Source organism: Chionomys nivalis, chromosome 6, assembly GCF_950005125.1.
Source record: "Chionomys nivalis chromosome 6, mChiNiv1.1, whole genome shotgun sequence".
NCBI classification, from domain to species: Eukaryota; Metazoa; Chordata; class Mammalia; order Rodentia; family Cricetidae; genus Chionomys; species Chionomys nivalis.
In genome coordinates this window covers 44,002,418-44,027,339 of record NC_080091.1, presented here as the reverse complement: position 1 = coordinate 44,027,339, position 24,922 = coordinate 44,002,418, and the positions used below count along the sequence as shown (strand labels likewise).

Sequence of the window (24,922 nt, the reverse complement as noted above, 5' to 3'; positions counted from 1 at the left end):
CCTCCTGGTGCTTACAGAAGGTGGTGTGTGTGTGTGTGTGTGTGTGTGTGTGTGTGTGTGTGTGTGTGTGTGTGTGTTGGAGGCGTACTTAGAGATCCAATAGCAGTGCAAGAGGGGATGCTGGGAAGAAAAAGTGCAGGGAGTGAGAGAGTCAGCAAGGACAAAGCTGCAGAGGGAAATTTTGACGAACTCTGTGCATTGAATTTGGCTGAATTCTTCAAGGTGAAAGGGTAGGGGCAATAAAGTTTCCCCCATTTTGTAATGGAAATACACATACCAATAAGGTGAGAGAAATATTTTCATGGTCACGAACTCCAGGGCTGTTTTACGACATGGATGTTATATCTTGAACTTGAAAAACAATTTCAAAATACAGTGGCTTGGCATGCAGTGGAAACCCAGCCACTTCTCACCTGTACCATTAATTGGTGCTGGCAAAAACATTAAATCGCGTCTTCCAAGGAGACACTTGGAAGCAGCTTGCAGTACCACTGAAGCCCCTCTGGGCTCGCTGCCTGGAAAATCTGGAGTCGGCTTGGCCACTTTACTTTTCTACTTAAAAAGAGCAATTTCTCACGCCTGAGGTGTAGGAACCATGTCATTAAGGACACTGCCTGCTGTGTCTGGAATGGACTGTCCACAGGAACCATCACTGCTGCCACCTCTTCCCCTAGCAGGAAGACCGAGGACAACGAATATTCAAGCTTCTGTACTGAAAGCACGCTGTGTAATCTGGCTGTTATGATCTCAGGGGTCTGCTTGTACAAGGGTTAAAATGCAGTTCCTCCAATGGCTAGAAATTTGCAGTGCTTGACTTGGAAATACATCTATCAAGAGAGCGTGTGGATCGTCACTCTCCCATTTGAGACTTATTACACTCAGGACATCCACATTCCAGAGGGTCATGTGGAAAGGGCTTCAGTGACGTCATTAGATTCAGTCCTCTTTTATCCATAGAGGCAACTTTGGGGTTGGCCAACTTGTGGCCAGGTGGCCGTTGACCTCCCTCAGTGAGGATGGGCCAGGCAAACAGGAGGTGCCCAGTGAATTTCACTGGAACAGCAGTTCTGGTGGGGGAGCTCTAAGCAAGGTTTGATACGCTTGATACTATGCAATTTTCCCCCAGCATGAGGGTCAGGACTGTAAATAAAAGATAAATGGGATGACTATCCCAGAAGATGGATTTGAATACTGGGCATGCTCTGATTTTCTGTGTGTGTGTGTGTGTGTGTGGGGGGGGGGGTGATGGATAGACCTAGGCTCTCTCAGCCCACTTGGTGATCTCAGGAAAGTTGGCTATGTCTCTAGATCCCATCTCCCCATTTTCAAGCACAGTTTTTGTACAGCCTCCGGGAGATCACAGACCACTGACAAGGTTATGTCCAGGTAGTGGGGCCCAATGAAGGTCAGCATCCTAGAGGGCCAACACCCCAATCCCTGTCGGTTCTCCTTCACAGCCTTCCAAACATTTCTGGGCAAAGAAGATGTCTCCCGAGAGCTGGAGGAGGTACTGGCCGAGAGCCGTGTGCAGAGGAACGTCCACCTGGTGTCCGTGCTGGAGCTGCTGAGGGCACCTTTTGTCCGCTGGCAGGTCATCACTGTCATTATCACCATGGCCAGCTACCAGCTGTGTGGACTCAATGCAGTGAGTACACTTCCCCACCCCAACACACACGTGCGCACACACACACACACACACACACACTCACACACACAACAGTATCAACATAGAAACTGAGGGGGGTAGGCCAGAATGTGGGTGGCTCCGAATGTGAGACCCGCATGTCTGACTTCAAGACCCAGCTCTGTTAGCCTCTCCTGAGGCTTACGTCTGTGGAACTTGCTGGTCCTCACTTCCCACCTCAGTAGAACGGGATAGACTGGAGTGGACTTATCCACACAGCCAGCACAGTTGTCTCTTACACTGTCACCTGCTGTCCTACTGTGTGTCTCTGGAAATAAAGTGTCATGGCTCTCAATAAAAAGACACAGGAAGACAAAGGGACAGAGGACCAAAATGATTTACATAGAAGCAGTTTTGGTGGTGCTGGCTTCATCTTATTGGAGCCAGAGCTGAGGCCTCTCTGGAGGCTCCAGGCCTCTTGCTCTCTCCAGTGTTCCAGAAGGTAAAATCCCCAAATCCAAGAAGTAAAGAAACTGAGTGTGGCTGCTTCTAGGGAACTGAGGGGGATGCCTTGCCTTGGGATGCAGTCAGTTCTCCATCCACTAAGGGATGCAGACAGGCTTCCAGGCACACAGCACTGGAGAAAGAGAGGGGGGGATAGCTGTGAGGAGGACCCACAAAGAGCCCAGATGATGGAGCTCAGCCTTATACCTGCTCAATGAGAGTCTGGCACAGCTGCTATTGTGGGGGTGATCCTCAGGTGGGGGAGGGAGTGGCAGCAAGGCTCCTGTCTAGCAGGAGAAACGACTGACTAGGAAGACAGCAGCCACGCGTTCTGCCTGATTTTAGCATCTCCATCTCCAGAGTCTATTTTTGGAAACTCTGCTGTAAAATGAGATCACTCAGCTCCTTAGCCATTTCTGCCTTTTGCCTTGGTCTGGTTAAGTGAGAAGAACAACGTGGAGCAGGGAATGCAGAGATCAGCCTAGGCCCAGGTGGCCATTGCACATCCTTCCATTTTCCTTCCTCAGACAGGTTCAAGGTCGGCATATCATACCCTCCTTGTTCTTAGGGGAGAAAAAGGATGCTATGTTTCCTAAGGCTAATACTTGGAGTCTTAAGGACATGTGGAGTTCTTGCTTAACGAGGCTGTTAGATGGAGAGCCATGACGTTGCTGGGCAGACCCTTCTCCTCCACCAGGACCTAATTTCCTATCTGCATATCGTGTAATGGAGACATGTGGAAGAGTCCAGAGCAGAGGGAAGTAGTAGACTGGATATGACCAGGGCTAGGGCAGCAGGAAAGTGGAGGAGAACAGTAGAGATAACAGGATAGCAAGAGATAGAGAATAGAGCAGAGAGAAAGAATAAGAGGGAGTGAGAGAGTGACTAGTGAGGGTAGAGGAGGAGGTGAGGACAGAACGCTAGCAAAGACCTTAAAGCGTCTAAGAGGAACTTGGGATACTAAGGGAGCCTAGAGGCCAGCATGGGCTTTGATATGCCGATAGGCACCTCAGGTAGCCATATGTCCCGTATGCCAGGGATGTGGGAAATGATTCCTTTTGGTAGGTGAAAACCAGTTTCACAAGCTCCTGAGCAATGCTGACTTTTATCTAACAGTCAGAGACCCTCCTATAGTCCAGGTTGAACTCATTTCTGGATATTGGAATTGCCTTTGAGGGTTCAGGGGGTAGGAATTTCCTTTGGACCTGACTGTACATGTACAGTTACACAGACCTCAGGAGCATCGTGTGTACCGTATGTACTGTGGTAGATCCACCATGGCAGTTCCTAGTGGGCGAGAGTAAAATGTTTTGTGGAGTAAAAACAGCTTTTGATCCTCACAGAGCATGCTTATCCAAGGTTAGTTACTGACTCGAGAGGACTACTGAGGCTCCAACCATCACGTTCGCCAGCCTTGACCACAGAAAGGAAAGCGGGCAGAATAAAATAAAATAAAATAAAATAAAATAAACTTGAGAGTGTTGCTTTGATAAAGTTTCTTTAAAAGAAGAGGAGGAAGAAAATGGGGTTTGGCAGGAGGGAGAGGGCTGCCAGCGAGATGGCTCATCCTCTGAAGGTTCTTATTACCAAGTCTGACCTGCATTCAATCCCTGGATTCCACATGGTGGAAAGAGACTCCTACAACTTTTCTCCTGACTTCCCCTCCCCTGACACACACACTGGTTACATGTAAATAGATGTAAGTAGAATAAGAAGCCTCCGCCAGCCCCACCAAGATTTCTGTTGCTACCCCCTAACTGCAAGGCAGTCTAGGAAGCAATGTCTCGGGTGGGCAGACATCACTCCCAGGAGCACAGAAGTCTTTTAGTGAAGAAGAGGGGAAGCCACATGGCCACACGGCACAGCTCAGCTCTGAGTCTGGACTCAGTAGCATGGTGTAGAGAGATCCTCACACCTTATTTTAACTGAGGGAGGAGGCTGAGGTCTCTGGATGACATGTCTTTTCTTTTCTGTATTACAGATCTGGTTCTATACCAATAGCATCTTTGGGGAAGCGGGGATCCCTCAGGACAAGATCCCATACATCACGCTGAGCACCGGTGGAACTGAGACCCTAGCTGCCATCTTCTCTGTAAGTCACTGAGGGCTCCTGAGAATGCCCCAGGGGCTAAATGACACACAGGCACCCAGGGAAACTAACAGGACTTGTCACACGAGGGTGGACCTTGTCACAGGACCCTGTCTGGCTTTGAGACAGGCTCAGACTCTTGAGTCTCCACCCACCTGGGCTCTTGCTCACTGTATCTCCTTTCCTTGTATCTCCAATGAAAACAAATGAATCCTAGCTCTGGCTGTGTGATGTGGGGCAGTGCGCTCAGCTTCTCTGAGCCGTAGCTGCTTCTCTCTTGAGGAAGTGCTTACATTTGTGCTCTCGTGGGAGTGTGGTCTGTACTTCACTCTGTAGGCACACAGTACCCCTGGGGGGCTTCAGAATGAAAGCAGGATGGACTGACATCTCTGACATGGCAGAGTGTGGGTTCTGACCTCGAAGGAGATGCTCAGGCGTTCAGTCTCCCCCACTGATCTCCATGACGAGGGTGATGTCAGCACAAGCAGGCTGATTCCCCATCCCACTGCCCACTTTTCGGTAGACTCAGTTTTTCTCCTTGCCTTCCCAGAGCGTTCTAACAAGCTACTTCTTAGGAGGATCTGATCTGCTTTTTGTTAAAGGGGAAAACCTTTCAGTGCTCCTACCACCTGTGAGCATCACCAAAGCCATCTCTAGCTATAGGCTGCTCCAATCCCACTACTAATTCTGACTTTGATCAACAGAACTCAGTCAGCCTGGGGTGGAAATGGCAGAGGAAGCAGAAGAGGACTTGGAGTTTGGGTTCTTTTTTGGGGGGATTGGGGATTGTTGCTATCAGAAACCAACTCCAACTTAGGGAGGTACATTTGTAAAAACCCAGGAAAAGTTAAAAGAATGAAGAGATGCCCTCTGTTTGGATGGCCTGGGAAAATGCCCACTCATCTCTACACTGTGAACATCTTTCTCTGTTCCTAGGAGGTAGTGGCCTTGTCTACATCCCACTGGGTCCTGCTTTTCTAACAGCGGCTGGTGCAGACTAACTTCCCTCCTAGTATTGATTCGGTAGCTTTAATGGGGTGCATCATGTAACCAGTATATATGAGAGTTTGCTTTGGTGATGAAGGCTGTATCAGTCCTCCAAAGCCTGTGTTCCATTTCCTTTCTAAGCTTCCATCTGTGGGGTGGGGATTTTGGCATCTCTATCAGAACACGGATGGTCTGAGTTCCCATGACAGCTCTGCTTCTCCTGAGACAGGTGACTCTCTAAGCAAATTGTATGACGTCCCTGTGGTTCACTTTCTCCATTTATATAAGGACACATTCCTGCCTCATGGATTGGGGAGTAAACAGATGACATTAAGTGACTGGCAGGGCTGGAGGATGGTGCATGCTCAGCAGGTGCCCACCATTCTATGTGGGCAGATAAAGTCACACCCTGTCACCTGAAGTGAGGCTGTGGTACACGTCCTTGTGTCCCGGCGGAGAAGAGCATAGCAGGGACACTGTGTGAGTGCTCGCACGTGTGTGTGTGTGTGTGTGTGTGTGTGGTGTGTGTGTGTGCTCTTGAGTGTGTTCATGTTTAAGCTTCAGAACTGGACAGCTCTACATCCCGTCCAGAACATCCACTTACCAGCGGGCTGTGCTTAGGGAAATTACCATACACCTCTGAACGGATCTGCACATTTATAAAATCAACTTTTAATCCTTTCCGTCTGTGGCAGGTGAAATTAATGCGTCCCAAAGATCCGCAGGTCTGAAGTCATAGGCCGTGAGATGCTGTCAGAGGGAACATCACAGGTGGAAGTGAGGACTTGAGCTGTGGCGGTCCCCTGGGCCTATCTGGGCAGGCAATGGACCTTTGAAGTGATAAAAGGTCAGAGGTCAGGATGTGAGGCATAAAAGGGCACTGCTGTTGCTTGGAATGAGGGTGTAGAACCCAGGAAGCTTCTGGGAACTGGGAAAACCAGTCTTTTCCTCCCCAGGGTCTCCACTGTGGGTTTTGTCTTGTGAGACCTGCTCTGGACCCCTGGATATCCAAACCATAAACTGTTACCTTTGAGTTGGTTTAAGCTACATGTTAAAGTAACAACAAGCTACTTTAATACTGCAAGAAAGGGTTGTCATGGAAACAGAAATCAAAGCCTATGGCAGCTCCTTCTCCTCCCCCAAACTCAACATTCAGCAAGCCCTCTGCTCTTCCCAAAGTTTGTGTGAACTGATTTCGGGGCCACTCAGACAACTTCATCCAACCCTTCGGGGTAATTTCCTATCAATAAAAGGGCACCTGGCTTATTTTTTCCACTCCCTTTGCTGAGATTTTTGACAGTCTACTAAAATGGCTCTGAGGTATAATAACACCGAGCTGGAAAGGCACACTCGTTCTTTTGATCTACAGTTAATTTGGGCAGCAGCCATCCCTCAGCGGCTTGGTGACTGTAAAAAAATTGCCATCTTGCAGAACAGCTGGCTTTTCCAGGCTGGTTCTTTGGGCTTTAGCTGTGTTGTTCAGATAAGTGAACTTCCAGGGAGTGTCATCCACCCATGAGGATACCCATCCACTGTGGTGTGGGCAGGGGACTGGGGAGCTGGGGTTGCATGGACCCAAAGCCATAGGGAGTCAACTCAGCCTCTGGTAAGAGGCAGGGACTCTGCTTTTAAAAGTCGGGCTCAGAATCCACAGCAATGTGGTCTTTTTTTTATGGCAGCACAGCTTGGGTCTATGCTGTGTTGAACTACACACAAATCTGTAAGGATTTCTGAACTTCCCAGGGGTCCTGCCACTTCAGCATCACGGTCTGCATTCTCTGTGGTCATGGTGTGAGATTCCAGATCTAATGTACACAGAGCGTAAAGGCAAGGGTAACAGGGCACAGGAAGGGCTTATTTGGGCTCATTGGTCTCCTGGCCCTGTCGCTGGTTACAACCTGGCTAACTTTGAGGCCAGATGTCCAGTTTTCCTGACCCCCACTTTCTTCTTAGGGAGTAGTGGTGTTAATTGGTCATCTTAACAGGTGTTGCTGGGGACCACACTAATCTCAACGGAGACTCAGTAGCCTGTCACTTGGGACATGACTCTTTAATACTCACATGCCAAAATCCCCAGTCCCTCCCAATGTGACCTCATCTAAAGACAGGTTATTGCAGGTGTTGCTAGTTAAGGTAGGATTGGGTTATACTGGAGTGAGTTGGGAGTCCACAAATTCATTATTTCTTTACAAAAAAAAATATTTTGGACACAGACACATATAAGGAGACCACCACATGAATATTGTAGTCTAGATGCTAAAAAAAACAAGGACATAGAATGCAGGAGAAGGCCATGACAGATCTCAGAAGGTAGGGGTGTGGCTGGGGCAGACCCTCAGAAGGCAGGGGTATGGCTGGGACAGACCCTCAGAAGGCAGGGGTATGGCTGGGACAGACCCTCAGAAGGCAGGGGTGTGGCAGGGACAGACCCTCAGAAGGCAGGGGTGTGGCTGGGGCAGACCCTCAGAAGGCAGGGGTGGGACTGGGGCAGACCCTCAGAAGGCAGGGGTGGGACTGGGGAAGACCCTCAGAAGGCAGGGGTGGGGCTTGGGAAGACCCTCCCCTGCACCCTCACAGGGAGTAAGACTCTGCCAGGATCTTGATCTTGCAGTTGTGACTGAGACAGATGAGGAACAGCCCTTCTGTATGTAACACACTATTACTGCTGTCCTGGAAACTGATACAACCACTATTGCTTCTTTGAGATTGAGACCTAGGTCACAGAACAAAGTGCAGAGAAACTCAGCAGAGAAGACACCCCATCAGGTAAAACAGAACCAGCCATCTGTCTTGGCCCCGCCCCACTTCCTGAGCAGCTGCTTAGCAACTGCCTCTGAGCTGGACGATTCTGAGAGTTAGAACTGAACAAGGTGCTTAGCTCCTGCAGATCTGACTGTTTCAGCGTCCGCCTTGCCCTGTGAGAGTTCATCCCTGTATGAAGGCAAGATTTTGGTCTTAGAAGCCACTCTGCACTCTGCCCATCCCGGACTTAGTCTTCCCAGTTCTGATTCCCAGGCTTCTGACTCTTGCCTGCCTGACATGCTTGAGGAATGTTGCTCTAGTGCCCCAGAAGCGGCTGGGACATGCCATGGGGTTAATATCCCGGTTGGAGCCAAAATGCTTTTGCATTTTGGTTGAAATTTCCTGAGCCTGTTTTAGCTTATTCCTCTTAGGAACCATGTCTCGCCCCATCCATCCACCACACCCCCCAGGAATGAAATTAGTGCAGAGCTGATGCCTTGTTCCTCACACTTCTGCTGTAGACATATGAATGGGTCTCTCAAACATTCATCATTTAAAAAGAAATCTCCAAGCAAACTTCCATCTGCCTGGACTTCCCTGTGGGAGCTCAGCCCGCACTGTCTTGTTCCCTGTACCCAAACTTCCAGAGTCAGGGCTTTGTAGACCAGGCAGTCGGGCATGGCTGGGTGGGGATAAAAATGCACAGAGTCAGGATCACAGTGGCATTTTACAAATATGAGAAGAATTCTTTCTCTGGGGAGATGTAAACAATATCTACCCCATCCTTACTTATAAAGCCCCAACAACGAACAACTACACCAAAATTCATCCCGAGGAGCCAGTGAGTTTGGGGGCTTGCTTGTAGATCAGGGGTGAGAGGTTACTGGCAGGGGGTGGGGAGCTTGAAAGACCAAATTGTGGAACAGGCTACTAGAGTATTGGCCCTCACCCGCACCATGTATGCATCCACCGGGGACTCTTATCACAATATGTACAAAAAAAATCACCTTGAAATGCAGTATGCATCTAAAAATCAAAGAAAAGCAATTTAATACACCAGGAAGGGCATATAGCAGAAATTTTTACAAAACGGGTTTCTTAGATTAGATGAACAATTAATAAATTGGATTTCATGAGAATGTAAAACTGTGATTATTGAAAAGATGTTGCTGAGCAAATGAAAAGGTGACCCACAGACTGGAAAGCTGTACAAACATCTGACAGGGAGCTCATGCCTGAATATGTAAAGAACCCTGAGAATTCAAGAAAAACTACACTCGGAAAGTATTTGAACAGATCTTTAGCAAGGAAGAGTCTCAAAGGTCAAAAAGCACAGGAAAAAGTTCTCGGTATGATCAGGGAAGTAACAATGCACTTTAAGATCCTGTCATTCCAAGACAGAGTAAATTGGGGGCAAGGGGACCTTGGGAGAGGGTTGAAGGGAAAGGGAGAGGAAGGGAGGGGAGCAGAGGAAAATGTAGAGCTAAATAAAAATCAATTAATCAATCAATAAAAAGATCCTGTCATTCACTCCAAGGACAGACAAAATTTAAATGCTGACAATTCCAAGTGTTGCCAAGGAAATGGAGCAACTGTCACGCCACTGGTAGAAGTTAAGTCATTGCCCCTTCAGAGAATATTTTTCACGATTACCCACCCACTCACCATTCCACTCGCAAGTATTTACCCAAGAGAAATAAAACCCATGTCTAAATAGAGACTCGTATACTGGTGTTCATAGCAGAGCAGCTTTGTGTATGAGAGACCAAATCCAGAAGCAACCATGTCCATCCACAGGTGTATGGAGAAACCGGTTGTGGTCTATTCACCCAGTGGGCTGTTGCTCAACCGTGAGAAAGAACTATTCATGTGTATCACAAACAAAACGGGTCTCGAAAAATTTACAAAGATCTGTGTGAAATTCTAAAACTGGTGACTCTAAACCCGGTGCTAGAAGGTGGATCAGGGGCTGCCTGGGGCTGAGAGACGGGACATGAGGAGACCTTGTTGGCGGTGGGGATTTTCTATATTGCAGCTGTGGTAATAGGTAATAGATAATGTAAATTTGTCAAGATTATATTAGGCTACAGAATTAAATAAGGACATTTCATTGAACAAAACTGTAACCTAACAAAGTTGATTTTTAAAATCCTAAGCAGAAACATGTTGCCACTGCTGTCTGCTCAAAGGTCCCAGCACATTGTGGGAGAAACAGTGACTGCAGAGGGGACCTTAAAGCTCAGGGTCCCCAGAGGGTCTTCTCGGAGCACCAGAAGTCTGGTAGTTGGTTCCTAGCTGACATCAGTAACCCTGAAGAGCAGCTCTTCATCTTGAGTTAGTGTCTTCCCTGGCAGCTTTAGTCTGGAGTAGGAACCTCCAGCCAGTCTAATTTCCTCACACAGGCTGAACTTCTGCTGGGCTTGGAGGGGGATCACACTGGTGGTGGGAGGTCTGTTTCCTCACTCCAGTCTCTCTGAAAGCTCCTCAGGGCCTTCCTACACCTTCTGAGTTCTGTTATTTCCTATGCAAAGAGCGTGTCCCAGCTTCAGGCTGGCTCAACTTCCTGCTTGTGCAATGACTTGGGGGAAAGCATGTCTCCCCCCACCAAAGGCCCTGAATATTGATGTCATAGGGTATATATCACTCCTCACCTAGCTTGCATTTGAGGGCACGTTTTCAAATGTGGACCCTGTGGTTGGCTCACTTGAAAAAGCTTCCCTCACACTCTAGCCCAGAGCCCTGTATTTCATAATGTTGGAAAACATAAATATCAATAAACAGCACACGTCCATCTCTGTGTGGAATGTAGCATATTGTCACATCTGAGGGCAACACATCTTAATCATGGGTTCACAGCATAAGGAGGTTCAGCCCACTGAGACTCAGTGTGACACGCTGATGTCTGACTGTGACGCGCTAACCTCAGCACCGCTGTGACATGCGTCAGAATCACTACGACAATGTCATATGCGGATCCCACTGTGACCTTGTCCCCTGTGTGACTCCAAAGCTTGTCCCTGGCAACCTCTGTCCTAATTTCAGTGTCCCAGGGACTCTAGTTCAGCTCCTCTGAGATACTGAGGAAACAAAGTCCCCTTTCCTCCAGCTCTGAGCTTCTGTTTGCTTGGAAACTCTCAGGATTAGTCACAGGATTGGCTTCCGTACATTAGAATTTAGTGACATTTCTGATGGTTATAGAAATTTGCTAGGCTGGGTGCTGGAAATGACCCGCAATAGGACACAGGAAATAGATCACTTGGTAAAGAGATTCCTGTGCAAGTCCGAAGATCCAAGTTCATTCCCCAGAATTCAGATAAAAAGGAGCAAGGTTCAAGTTTAGAATTCCAGTGCTGGAAGGCCAGGACGTAGATATCTGTTGATTCACGGGTAGCCAGCCTAAAATAACCAGTGAGCCCCCAGCAGATCAGCGAGCCTGTCTCACATAAAAAAAAAAAAAAAAATGTGGGCAACACCTGAGGAATGGCCCAGGTGGCTTGTTGGCCTCATGTGTGCACGCGCACACACACACACACACACGCACGCACACGCACACACGCGCACACACAGACCTGGGGCTCAGCAGGCAGAATTGCTGTTTATACAGTAACTCTATTTTCTAGTCTTACCTTTATTGATTTTAAAATTATATGCTGAGGATTTCCAAACCTATCCAAAACTAACGGAAGATATTTTAATTCCCAGATATTTACTACCCAGATGCTCTGGCATTTACTTTACAACTTAGGTCATGGGCGGTCTTTCAGAGTCCCGGTGAGGAGGAAGCACACAAGTTTCAGAAGCGCATTGAAGTGGAGGTGCATCCGGGGCTGTTCTGGGCCTCTGACCCTGGTGGTTCTGACTCGCTCTTGTCACTGGGATCCAGCTCCCTATTCCTGATGGTCAGGACCGTTACCCTCTTAATGCCTCCTCTTTGATGGGGTTCAGCTTTTGAAGGCCTAGGAACTCTCTTTCCCCTCCCTCCCCCCTCCCTCTGTCTCCCTCCTTTTTCATTTCCCTCTCCTTTATTTATTTATTTTTCCCTCTCCTTCTTATGGCCTCTTCCACCCTCTTTCCCTACAAAGTTCTGCTCTTTCTTCTTCCATGACCTCCCCTGGCCTGCACACCCCTCCACATCTCCCACAGAGTGAGTTCACTACCCCTCTCCTCTCCGTCTTCACTGACCTCCCAAGCACACTGCATACCTGCCTTGCTCACTCCATCAGCAGAATTGCACCCACCCACTGAGACAGAGGGACTGATCTATTGGGAGCTCACCAAGGCCAGCTGGATGGGAACTGAAAAAGCATGGGATAAAACCGGACTCTCTGAACATGGCGGACAATGAGAGCTGATGAGAAGCCAAGGACAATGGCACTGGGTTTTGATCCTACTTCATGTTCTGGCTTTGTGGGAGCCTAGCCAGTTTGGATGCTCACCTTCTTAGACCTAGATGGAGAGGGGAGGACCTTGGACTTTGCACAGTGCAGGGAACCCTGACTGCTCTTCGGACTGAAGAGGGAGGGGGAAAGGAGTGGGGGGAGGGGGAGAGGAATGGGAGGAGGAGGAGGGAAATGGGAGGCTGGGAGGAGGCGGAAATTTTTTTTTCAATAAAAAAAAAAAAGAAAAAAAGAAAGGGCCCCACGGCAGCCAGGGGTGCTTCTGGATTCTGGAGAAACAGTGATGTGAGGGTTTCTGGGGAGGACAGGGAGGAAGGAGGGCTCGGTGCTCTGTGTGTTCAACGATCAGACGGACATGAAGATGGGGCAGTGCGCTGTGACAAACTGGGGACTCTGCCTATTTCCACTTTGGGAAACTTAATGCCTTCAGAACCAGAAAAGATTCTGCAGGCATCTTTGCTTCAGCCCTTATCAGCTGTGTGCCTTGGACAAGTCCCAAAGTCTCTTGACTCGTTTTTTTGTTTTGTTTTGGTTTGGTTTTTTTCACCTGTATAAGGAGACAAATGAGACCCATTTCATGGGAGTATTTGTGGGGGTTAAATGATTAGTACTTGAAATGTGCTCAGTGAAGTGCCTGGAATTCGGGGGGCTCAGAAATGATATCTGCTCCTGGTCTCCTAGACTAAATCCATGGCTGCACAAAAAGAAGTCGTGAAAGGGCTCCATGTTCAAGGCCACAGGGCCACTTAGAGACAGGAGTGGGAGCAGCCACCCAGGCCTTTCTCAGACCAACAGTCACGCTGCAGTTTCTGCTGTGCTTGGCAGGCCCTGCTGCTCCTCAGTTGAGTTCAGGCCCAGCATGCCTTTCCTCTCACATCCCGGCTACCCTGCAGAGATGCTACCATCCACACTTCCCGGGTGGGGAGACTCAGGCTCAGAGAAGTGCAGTCATAGCCATCCGTCCTTCCTGCAAGAAAGGCTGAGAGGCAGACCTGAGCCCAAGTCAGCCCATCTTCAAGCCCATTCACCTCTGGACAGCTTTGTTGCCCTATTCTCTTGGGTCAGGTTCCCAGGGGCAAAGTGTGGAAGGCCTAGGTCTGCACGAAAAAGCTCTTCCAACCAGTCAGGGTATTCTCGCCTGCCTCCAGTCCCTGACTGTGCACTAAAGGCCTCTCCTGTCTGGGCAATGTCATGCACGGGTGACTTGGCCATGCTATATGCCTAGACTACAGCCCCTATTCATCTGGGGAGAAGGCCCACCTCCCAGACAGCTTCCGGTCACCTGGCTCCTGGGAATCAGGACACAGACTCCCTGCTGTGAAACTCCATAGCAAAGACCCCAGGGTTTCTGGGCCTTGTCTCTCTTCTTATCACCCGAAACTACCAGGCAGGAGGCCACATGCTCTGTCTTCATGACCCTCCAAATTGCCACCACTTCGCTCACCTGAAGCAGATAGTTTTGATTGATTGATTGATTGATTGATTGATTGATTGATGTGGTGTTTTAACTTAGTGTGGGTCTTATTGTGGCATTTTTTCATGTTATTTGTTCCTGTTGATTCCCACCCTCTCTGAATCCCCTTTTGCTTCCCTTCCACAGGAATTCTGCTACCCCCTTTCTCTCTCACCCCACTTAAAATTCCCTTCCTCCAAGGACTCTAAGCTTGTCTACCATAGATACCTGCTTACCCCATGCTTCTCGCTGCTCCGTTCACAGTAGCCAGGAAATGGGACATTTCCAACAGATGAATGGAGGGAGAAAATGTGGCGCATGTACACAGTGGAGTATTGTTCAGCCATAAAGACAATGGAAGTCATGACATTTGCAGGAAAGTAGTTGGAACTTTAGATATTTATTTCAAACAAAATAAGCCAGATTCAGAAAACAAATACTACAGACATGGAGGTGTGTGTGTGTGGGGGGGTGTTGGAGGTGGGGATCAGGTAATACTAGAAAAAAGACCATGAGAGAGGGAGAGGAGGTGGCACCCTCAATAGGAATCTGTCCACCTTCAAGCCTTTGCCCGAGCTGGCCCTCTCCGTGACTAGCTCAACCGTGAGTCTATGTTCCTGGCCTTCTCACTTCCTGCTGCGTGACCTCTTCCAGGTTATTTCATCTCTCTGACCATTGATGTTCTTTCCTTATGAAACAGTGGGGGTGGGGAAGGGAAGTCACCCAATGTAAACAGCAAGCAGTGCCTTATTGAACCCATTCAGCCTCTCAGATGCCTTGGGGTGGGGTGGATGAGGTAATGGTGTTCCTGTCCCTGTCACAGACTTTAGGACCTGAAGTCACAAGTGGAAGTCCACATAGCTGCAAAGTGGTAGAGCCAGGATATCAGTCCAAGTCTGCCTAACTCTGGCAGTGGCCTATGGTCGTTATATAATAGGGTCATTGTCTTTACCCACCTTGGTGACAGACAGAAGTACCAGTGGGAGGAGGCCAAGGACACTTCCAAAGCTGCACCAGTATAAGGTGGTCCTCCTGGATCACACCCTCTGTGTAAAACCAGCCTTCCAAGGCCTTCTATAGTTTTCCACAGCCTTCCACAGCCTTCCATAGCCTTCTGCAACCTTCCATGGCCTTCCACCACCATGGTCCCTTGTTATTGGGCTCAACGTGAAATAACTGCGTCCCCTACTTCTTTCTCTCTCTCACACCAGGGCCTGGTCATTGAGCGCCTAGGACGGAGACCTCTCCTCATTGGCGGCTTTGGGCTGATGGCTCTCTTCTTTGGGACCCTCACTGTGACCCTGACCCTGCAGGTGAGACATTGTGCCTGTCACTCTTTGAGGGGATCATCAGGGAGCTAGTTCTGGCTTCATCACTTTGGAGCCTTTGACTTGTGGGCTCATCCTCTCAATAGATCTCTTCTGTAAGCTCCCAAGGAGCTTCCTTTTCAGTATACTGGATGGTACTGGTGCTGGGTCTGGAACTTGGAGACAAGAAACCTAACTTCTGTCCCTGCCAGTTCCACAGATGAGCTGTGTTGTAGTGAGCAGGAAGTTTCCCTACCCTGAGCCTCAAACTACCTATCTTTGGAGTGGGGGGATTATGTTAGATGCCCCTAAGGTATCCCTCCAGGGGAGCTGGGCACTGCCTGTCAGGTGACTTCTCAGTGACCTCCCTGTCACCTGACTTCCTTGACCTGGAATCCTGGCTTTTCCACTTACCACTCTGCTGGCTCCTCTTGGGCCTTAGCGCTACGAGGGCAAGTTGTCCTCTTAGCCTGGGATGCTGTGAGGATTGATGGACAGCCTGTGGAGTGGGCTGTCCAGGAGCATGCATGGGCCCTAGGGTAGGCGGCCATGGAGTGGGCAATCCAGGAGCATGCATGGGTAGTGGAGTGGGTATCCAGGAGCGTGCATGGGCATTTAATAAGGAGGAACAATGATATCCACTATCTGGACAAAATTCAGGGTGTCTCTTTTAAAAAACTTATTATTTTCTTTTATGCATATGGTGTTTTCCCTGCATGGATGTCTGTGCACCACATGTGTAACTGGTACCCGCTAAGGCCAGAGAGAGTGTCAGATCCCCTAAAACTGGAGTTAAATATGGTTGTGAGTCACTAAGTAGGTGCTGGGAACTGAACCTGGGTCCTCTGCAAGAGCAGCAAGTGACCTTAACCGCTGAGCCATCTCTCCAGCCCCAGACTGCTTCCTTTTATGTAGGGAAAGTCCAAATCATAAAAACAAGTGACCAGAGTTTTGCAGCAGGATGATGGCAGAGGTGGGATTGGACCCCAGGGTCTCGATTACCAGCCCCACATCAGTCGCTTCTGCTCCCTCCCCTGCTCAGAGCAACTTGCGTTCATCAAGCACTGACTGAACTGATAAGTCTTGGTATTATTTTTAGGAATAAATTTTAACATTGAAAGTTGGGCATCGTGGTCATTGGTCAGATATCCTAACGTTCCAAACAGTCCCAGAATGAGGCAAGAGTAGTGTGGTCACGTCAGAAGCCTGTCCCTCCAAGGTGGTGCTGAGCTGGCTCCTCCTTGGGGGACAGTGTGCTGTGAGAGCTAGTATTTCCCCATATCCAGACATGCAGTCGTCCTGGACTGGGTGGCTATGCAGTGTCCTTGGCCCTCTGAGGTTCTGAGAGAGGGCGAGGAAGCTGCTCTGGGTCTATCTTTCTTCTGCTTCAGGCATCCCCCTAGTCTAAGTCCTACCCAGCAGGGCCTCAGAGCTCCCTCAACACCTACCTGTAGGTGAGCGACAGGTCCTCTGGATGTTCCATGAGTGAGTTAGCTCTGCACACTCATGGGATGGCAGGAGTGTAAACCCAGTGCTTTGCACGGTAAGGATGACAACAGGGAGAATTTCAATATGGCAATATCCGAACATTTCCCCCTATGCTTTGCTTAGAACAAAGCATTCGATCGCTGTTACTTGTACACATCCTTATTATTTCCTGCATACTGGAGCCTGCGGGATTCTGCAGGCATTGTCTCCTTGCATCCCATGTCTGGGAAATCAGAGGGCGGAATGGCTGATGGTTGCCATTTGCTGCAACTGAGGCTTAGGGATATGAAATGGCCCATCACACAGATGGAGCCAGGAAAAATGCAGGTCCCTGGACAGCTTGCTGTTCCTAGCTGGTTCACATTTACCTTTTCCTGCAGGACAAAGCCCCCTGGGTCCCTTACCTAAGCATTGTGTGCATCTTGGCTGTCATCGCCTCATTCTGCAGCGGCCCAGGTAGGACACCCTCTTGGTTGTGCCTGGCCTGGGGGATTGGGTGGGGCTCAGATATCTCCTTCACTGGTGGGGAACTTAGGGCTCAGGAAGAGCAAAGCCTAATGTTGGGGGGAAGGGCGTACCCCAGCTTTAGACCTTACTAAAGTGCAGTAGGCTGCCTTCATGCTGCCCACAAGGGGCAGATGCATGCTAACCAACACACCTGGCGATGGTAATGGCCAATAGCCCAATAATGATGAACCTGGGGTGCTGTGTGCCAGGCTTAGGACCGACTTGTGAGGAATCAAAGATAATCAGGTTACATCTGTGTCTTGGAGAAGGTGCAGGGTACTAGGGAAGTTCACTGATGATGGTGCCTAGGATGGATGAGTCACTGTTGATCAGCTGCACTGGAAGAGCTTGAGAGTAAACTCCCACAGGGTTCCTGGCAGGTCTAAGGAAGGTCACTGTCACTCGGTAGCAGGGAAACTCCCTAGCTGCAGACCCAGCCCCTACCCACCAGATTGCACAGTGCCTGCTGACTATAGCCAGGTTGGGCAGAACCTCAGTGAACCCAGTTCTACCATTTCCTAGCAGGGCATCAACCGGGAAAGTTTGTTTGTCTTGTTGTGCCTCAGTTTCCCTGTCTGTAAGATGGAGTGTTTTTGAAAGCCTTGCCATTTTCCTGGCCTTGTGACGGTGTCCAGCTAGAGCCTCCCTCAGACTGGTGCTAAGAGGTAGGGCATCATTCAACACGGTTGCACACTCTCTCCCCGAGGATGTTCACAGTCTTGCTTTGCTTTTCCTCTATGCTGATGGAAAGACAAAATTGTGGGGCTGGGGCTTAGTCAGTCATATATTGCCTGGTGTGCAAGGTGATCCCAGGATCTTATAAATCAGTCATGGTGACACACCTGTCTGTTAGGTATTTAGCAAAACAAATGGAATTAGACTTCTGTCTCATCTAGTGTTACTTACTTTCAACCACCAAGTTGGTGCCTATTTGTGAATGTTGGATGGAAAGCTTTTGTCCTCATCCCAAGTATCAGGGAACTGTGATGAGGTGGCAGAGGGGGCCATGAAATGGTCAGGGAAACACCAGGCACACCAGAACATGCACATATACCCACACCATGAAGGTGGGGTATTCAGAATGGCTGGAGGACAAGGGAGGCATTGTGCAGGCTAGATTTATGTCCACTTGACACAAGTGAGTCATTTTGGGAGAGGGGATCTCAAATGAGAAAATGCCCTCCACCACATTGACCTGTGGATAAGCCCATGGTGTATTTTCTTTGATTGATAATTGGTGTGGGAGAACCCATCCCACTGTGGGTATTGCCTCCCATGGGCTGCTGGTCTTGGGTGCTATAAGGAAGCAAGTTGTGTAAGCCATAAGGAACAAGCCAGTAAGCAGCACTCCTCCATGGTCTCTGCATCAGCTCCTGCCTCCAGGTTTCTGTCCTGACTTCTCTCAGTGATAGAATGTGGCCTTAGATCTGTAAGCTGAAATTAATACTGTCCTCCCCAAGTTGCTTTTGATCATGGTGTTTTATCACAGCAATAGAAACCCTAACTAAGACACGTACCTACCTGGCAGGGCAGTGAACTGCCAGGAGGATAAATACCAGTCCAAGCTGCAGATTTGAGGTATGGACAGCAGCATCTACAGAGAGCATACAGTGTGTGAGGCCCTGTGTCTAAATGTTTAGAGTCTCACAAAAATACCATGGGAATGTAATAGTACATCAAGACAGCTATCCAGCCTTTCCCTGCCACCTGAGGGTGCTCCTGGGTCCACACGTAGCACATGAGGTCTCCAGGAGAGACAGGCAGCTGTTGTCTAGTCACTTACACAGGACGTCACTTCATTTCACATTGCCTGTGGGGGTCTCTGCAAGCACCATGCCCAGCAGAGTGTCAACGCATATGAGGTAAGAAGCAAGTCCCATTCAACAGGACTCAGTAACCAGTGTTCGTCCAAACTTCAAGAGTCTGACACCGGGTGGTTTATTTCAGGCATATTTAAGCACAGTACAATTTGGAAAAACGTTTCTTGGTGATGATGAACACAATCCTATGGTTACATCAAATCTCTTGTAAAGTACAAGTTACATCATCCAGAAAGATAGGTTCTACAGATTATATAGATAAACTGAGCCAGAAGGCTTATTGTAAACAAGCTTCATGGTAAGGGTCTGGAGACTGAGAGAAGATAGCTGTAGATTGACTAAAATAAACATTAAAATCTGTGGGAACTCATGAGGCCTGGCCATACAGACAGTACTGAGGTCAGCAAGCCGTTAATCACCTCCCTTCCCAGCCTTCTGGGCAGAAACATCTCTCCCTCTAAAGAGACAACCCCTCATGTTTAACATTTCTGGTTTCCCTAGTGTTTATCTGTGAGCACAAAGACCTCCATGTCTCCTACCACTGATGACCAAAAGCAACCCCTGACCTCTCCTGTGGGCTGGCCCTGGGCTACCTACTGATACTAGACCAGGTTCCTCCCACTATCAGCACTGAACCTACAGGATGCTCTCTTGCCTTCCTGATAGTGAGTGATAGTGAGTGCCATCCTGAGGTGGAGAGAAATGACCAGGTCATTTTTTATTCCTCTTGCCTTCCTGATAGTGAGTGCCATCCTGTTGAGGAGAGAAATGACCAGGTCATTTTTTATTCCTTTTGGTTTCACTCTTCCTATCTCAGGAACAGAAAACAGGTTAGAGGTGAGCCGCCAAATTCTTTCCTTCCAAACTAGTCTTATCCTCAGTTTATAGACTGAAAGGAAGGCGGTTCAGATTGATGCCTGCCTCACAGAGCTGAGAAACGATGGGTTTGGACCTCGCCATCTTGTCCTAAGACCCATGATGCAGACCTGGCTGATGAGCATTAGCTGTTGGCTATAACTAGAGTAGAATTAGGTCCAGAGAAAGAGAGGGAGAGGGAGAGAGAGAGAGAGAGAGAGAGGGAGAGGGAGGGAGAGAGAGAGAGAGAGAGAGAGAGAGAGAGAGAGAGAGAGAGAGAGAGAGAAGGAAAAAGAGGGAGGGAAAGGGAGAAAGACAAAGGCAGGTAGGCAGACAGACAGACAGACTCCCATGCATGGTTTTGGCCTCCTCACAACTGAACTAAGCAGTTTAGATGAAATTCAACTTGGGTAACTCTGTCCCCTGAGGAGTGAGAAAATTATGTCTAAAACGGAGTGACAGGAAAATTAAATTCTTGTCTTTGTGACTAAGTAGAAATTATTAGATAGAAAAGCAGGTACATATATACCCATACAACTAGAATCATAAAGTAAGCCACATCCTGACACCAAACCAATATGTGGTCATGATTCTTGAAAGATAAACCCAAATAATACAAAATTAGCTGTCATTGCCAAGGACATGTCAATGAATTTCTATCAAGGTGAGGTTTACCTCTGGAGTCACTAGCATGTGTTATTAATAGAAGCCCCCTTCTAGAAATGGAAATCCAGGCCTCAGGCCCATGACCACACAGGGGCTTGGAGGGAGGTCCCTGTGCCACGAGCCTCTACATCCTGTGAATGCTAAGATACAACATAAAGTTGTCACTGCTCCAGGGCCTGGTAGAAGATGTCCCCAGGCAGGGAAGTCAAATGGACTTACAGGACTATTGTGTGAACGGTCTCCTTAGATCTGAGGGCAAGGCTCGAAGACTTAGCAAGAGACAGAGGCCCCAGGACCGACTACAGTGGGAAGCAGTCCCATCCTTGAGACCACCCAAACTTGTGGGAAAACACATGGTAAGACTGTAGCCTGGAGGGAGGCTGTGTAGGGATGCAGAGTGGCTGCCTTGCAGCAGTTGTCTCCAAGCCGAGTGCCCTGATGTCACAGGCCCGTCAATGAGTTTCTCCAAGATCCTAGTGACCAACTGGAGTACAGGAGCCACATTCTCAGTGAATAGGGACCCAGATTAGGGAATGAGATGACAAAGGAAGGACTGAGGGCAGGAGGTTGAGAAAAGGAAACCAGCTCAGAGTGAAATTGTCATTTTAGTCTTGTTTCTATTGCTGTGGTAAAATCTCCTGGCAATAGTGACTTTGAATGAGAAAGGTTTATCTGGCTTACCATTCCAGGTTAAAACCCACGACTGCAGGGAAGCTAAGGCAGGGGGTTGGAGCAGGTAGTCACAGCTACAGTCAAGAGCAGAGAGAAATGAGTGCATTCATGTTCGTTAGTGCTCAGCACCTCTCTACACATATGCAGTATACAGGGAGTCTGTCTAGGGAGTGGCACTGCCCCACTATGGGCACATTTGCCCACCTTAATGTACTCAAGTACAATGTACCCCACAGACAAGCCCACAGTCACCAAGTTGAGACTCGCTTCCTAGGTAGGTCTAGATTTGCTACCTATGTTAGTCATTACTCAACACATTGCTTAAGACAACCAACTTAAAAACAGAAAAAAGCTATTTTTGACTCATAGTTTGGGAGGTTCTGGTCTGTCTTAGCTGGGGTTTTATTGCTGTGTAGAGACACCATGACCACAACAATGCTTATAAAGGAAAACATCTAATTGGAGACTGGCTTAGAGTTCAGAGGTTTAGTTCATTATCATCATGGCGGGAAACATGGCAGCATACAGGCAGACATGGTGCTAGAGAAGGAGATGAGAGTTCTACATTTGGTTCAGCAGACAGCAGGAAGAGAAAGAGAGAGAGAGAGAGAGAGACTGGCTTGAGCTTCTAAAACCACAAAGCCTACTCCCAGTGGCATACTTCCTCCAACAAGGACACACCTCCAATAATGCCACTCCCTATGTCTATGGGGGCCATTTGCATTTGAACCACTACAGGTCTGTGATGGGCTGGGTGCATAGGTCCTGGAATGAGGCATTGTGTCACGAAAAGAGCACCTGGCAGAGCAAAGCTAATTATACCACCAGCCAAGGGCCTCCCCTCCATGATCAGAGAGCCTGCCATGCAACACCACTTTGAAGCTTCTACCATTCCTATGTGGAGGTTACAGAACTTGTCTGTGATGGCTCAGGCTGATGTGTGGGTGGATATTTGGGTGATCTCCTCTCAGAAGGGTCATTTAAAGAATATTTGGTAGACAGAAAACTGTGGGGAGAACACAGGGCAATGCTGTAGCCATAAATGTCTTGTCCGTTGGCACATGACTGTGATCCCCAGGATGAAGCCCTCTATCCATGAGTGGTGGGTAAAGCAAGCCTTGCGCTGATAAGAACATTCACAAGTCAAGATCACGCTCTCGGAAGGCAGAAGGCCTAGATGAACACCTTCCAAAACATAGCATACATGCTTTCAGCATTTTATTGTATTCAGAACCCTGTGACATAGAATGAAGAGGTTTCAGGGATTTTACACATCTATGTGCGGTTACTCCTCTGTCTGAAGAGGGAATTCTGCATTTTCCTTTCTGCTCCATTTCATTGCTGTAGTCAAAGGTTACCTGGGAAAGAGAAGACATGGATGGCAAGATGCGGTTCCTACATGATAAGGATTCATTGTCTCTTTCTCTGCAGCACTATGTGGTCTGTCTATCAGAGATATACATGTAACAAGAAACATGATTTGCATTGCCCACACATTTTTTTTTTTTTTTTGTATTTGATTCCTCGGTTTGGAAAACAAGAGCTTGACCCTCAGAGGTTCCCAAGAAATACTCACATGCTACCCCTGGTTTCTTTCACTAATGCATTCCTTGACTTTGGGTTAGTTGACCTCGAGCTGACCCTGCAACCTTCATTGATTACTCCTGAGCCCTAATCCCTAGCCAAGACATAGAGTTGTTGTCCCTACTGGCCCGTGGCTGTGGGCTCAAGAACAATGGTCTCTGAACTCTTACAAGTTTGCTGCAACTGGACCAGATTCTATGGGGACTTAGGCAAAGCCTTGACTCTCTTTGGGTCTCAGTTTCCCTCTCTGTGAGAAGAAGGGGTGTGACCAGATGAAGTGTTTCTAGTTACATGGCCACCCTTGAGTTCCCTCTTTAGGGTTGAACACTACTACCCTCAGGCCCCAGTGGCCTAAGAACAGTATCTCCACACATGTCTCCTTGGGCCCTTGGAATGCAATGTTGCCTAAAAATAAGACCTTTGCAAACAGTTTAGTTAAGGCTCTTGGGATGTGATTAGCCTCATCAGAGGAACAAAAAAGACCAGGAGTCACCAGGAAAGAGTACTCCAAGACACACAGAGCAGATTCTGCCCCAGAGCCTTTGGCATGAACAAGGCACTGCCCAATCCCAGGCTCCCAGCATCCAGGTGTGGGATGAGAACTTCCTGGGTTTTTTTGTTTTTGTTTTTCTTTTTTTTTTAATTAATTAATTTATTTATTTCTTAAAGATTTCTGCCTCTTCCCCGCCACCGCCTCCCATTTCCCTCCCCCTCCCCCAATCAAGTCTTCCTCCCTCATCAGCCCAAAGAGCAATCAGGGTTCCCTGCCCTGTGGGAGGTCCAAGGACCACCCACCTCCATCCAGGTCTAGTAAGGTGAGCATCCAAACTACCTAGGCTCCCACAAAGCCAGTACGTGCAATAGGATCAAAAACCCATTGCCATTGTTCTTGAGTTCTCAATAGTCCTCATTGTCCGCTATATTCAGCGAGTCCGGTTTTATCCCATGCTTTTTCAGACCCCGGCCAGCTGGCCTTGGTGAGTTCCCGTTAGAACATCCCCATTGTCTCAGTGTGTGGGTGCACCCCTCGCAGTCCTGAGTTCCTTGCTCTCCTTCTGCTCCTCCTTTGGATCGTGAGATTTCAGCCTGGTGCTCCAATGTGGGACTCTATCTCTGTCTCCTTTCATTGCCTGATGAAGGTTAATATTCAGGAGGATGCTTATATGTTTTTCTTTGGAGAACTTCCTGTTTTATTAAGTGACCACATTTGTCTTCATTTTTTATAGCAGCCACAGGAAACTACTCTGACCCCTGTGATGGCAGGAAGGCACTTTGTCAACTCAGACAGCTATAGGCACAGAGAATTCCAAGGCCCTTGGGAATAAGAGACTTCCACCATCCAGTGTGACAGAGGCTTGGGGCAGGCTGCTCAGTGGGTACAGCGCATGCTCTGCTTGTCTAGGAAGGCCAGGGAGCTTTCAAAGTTTCCATTAACGTCCTGCAGTTGAGTTCCTGTTCCACCAGGAGCATGGCCATGTGCATCCCTAGGCGCACAGCAGCTCTGCAAAGGGGACTTCTGTTCTCACTTCTGATGAGGATGTGAGCCCTAGGGAGCCTTGCTTAGTCCACACCGGATGCAATGAAGATGGCAGAACCAGAATTTACCCAATTCTGAGCCTGATCGCCCCCTCCCCATCCCACCCCCCTTTCTCCCTTGAGTCTCTTGCTGCTCCATTTTCCTTCTTATCTTTCCCCACAGCCATGGGTAGAGTTAATTAGGGAGCTTTCTGCCTGCAACTTGAGTAGGAACACATGGCTGTGTGCCTTGTGATTTTCTGCCAAGCTGTCTTCAGAAAGGCTTGTCTTTAGAAGAAATCACAAGCAATTTTCTTTCTAAAAAAAAGCTCTAAGTTCCAGTGGTTAAGCTGGAATGATTGATTGATTGATTGATTGATTGATTGATTGATTGATTGATTGATTTGGGTTTGTTCTTTGGTTGTTTCACATAAATTTTTACTGAATTTTTGGGAATTTCACATCATGCACCCTATTTCCACTCACCTCCCTATCCCTCCACACCCTCCCCTCACCCCTGCGGCATCTTCCCAAAGATATATTTTTTTAAAAAAAAAATCAAAACAAAACAAAATAAACAAGCCAACAAATAATAACAAACAAACAAACTAGAACAAAACTCTCGGCTCCATCTCTCCCTCCTCTCCAATACCTCTCCGCTCGTCCTGGTGGCACTGGAAGCCCTGGTGTGTCATATGGTAGACCCTTTTGT

General features: G+C 48.3%; 2 protein-coding genes across 2 annotated transcripts in view; one reads left to right on the top strand and one right to left on the bottom strand.

The window, feature by feature from the left end:
- The window catches only part of Drd5 (dopamine receptor D5), a 79,787-nt gene that overhangs the window by 563 nt on the left and 54,302 nt on the right, over positions 1-24,922 (bottom strand). The window lies entirely within an intron of this gene.
- Slc2a9 (solute carrier family 2 member 9) overlaps positions 1-24,922 on the top strand; it is a 130,307-nt gene that overhangs the window by 80,580 nt on the left and 24,805 nt on the right. Inside the window, exons 7-10 of the mRNA XM_057772107.1 lie at positions 1,458-1,645; positions 4,110-4,220; positions 15,008-15,109; positions 16,972-17,047. Coding sequence (XP_057628090.1) covers positions 1,458-1,645; positions 4,110-4,220; positions 15,008-15,109; positions 16,972-17,047 — 477 coding nt within the window. The remainder of the gene's footprint in view (positions 1-1,457; positions 1,646-4,109; positions 4,221-15,007; positions 15,110-16,971; positions 17,048-24,922) is intronic.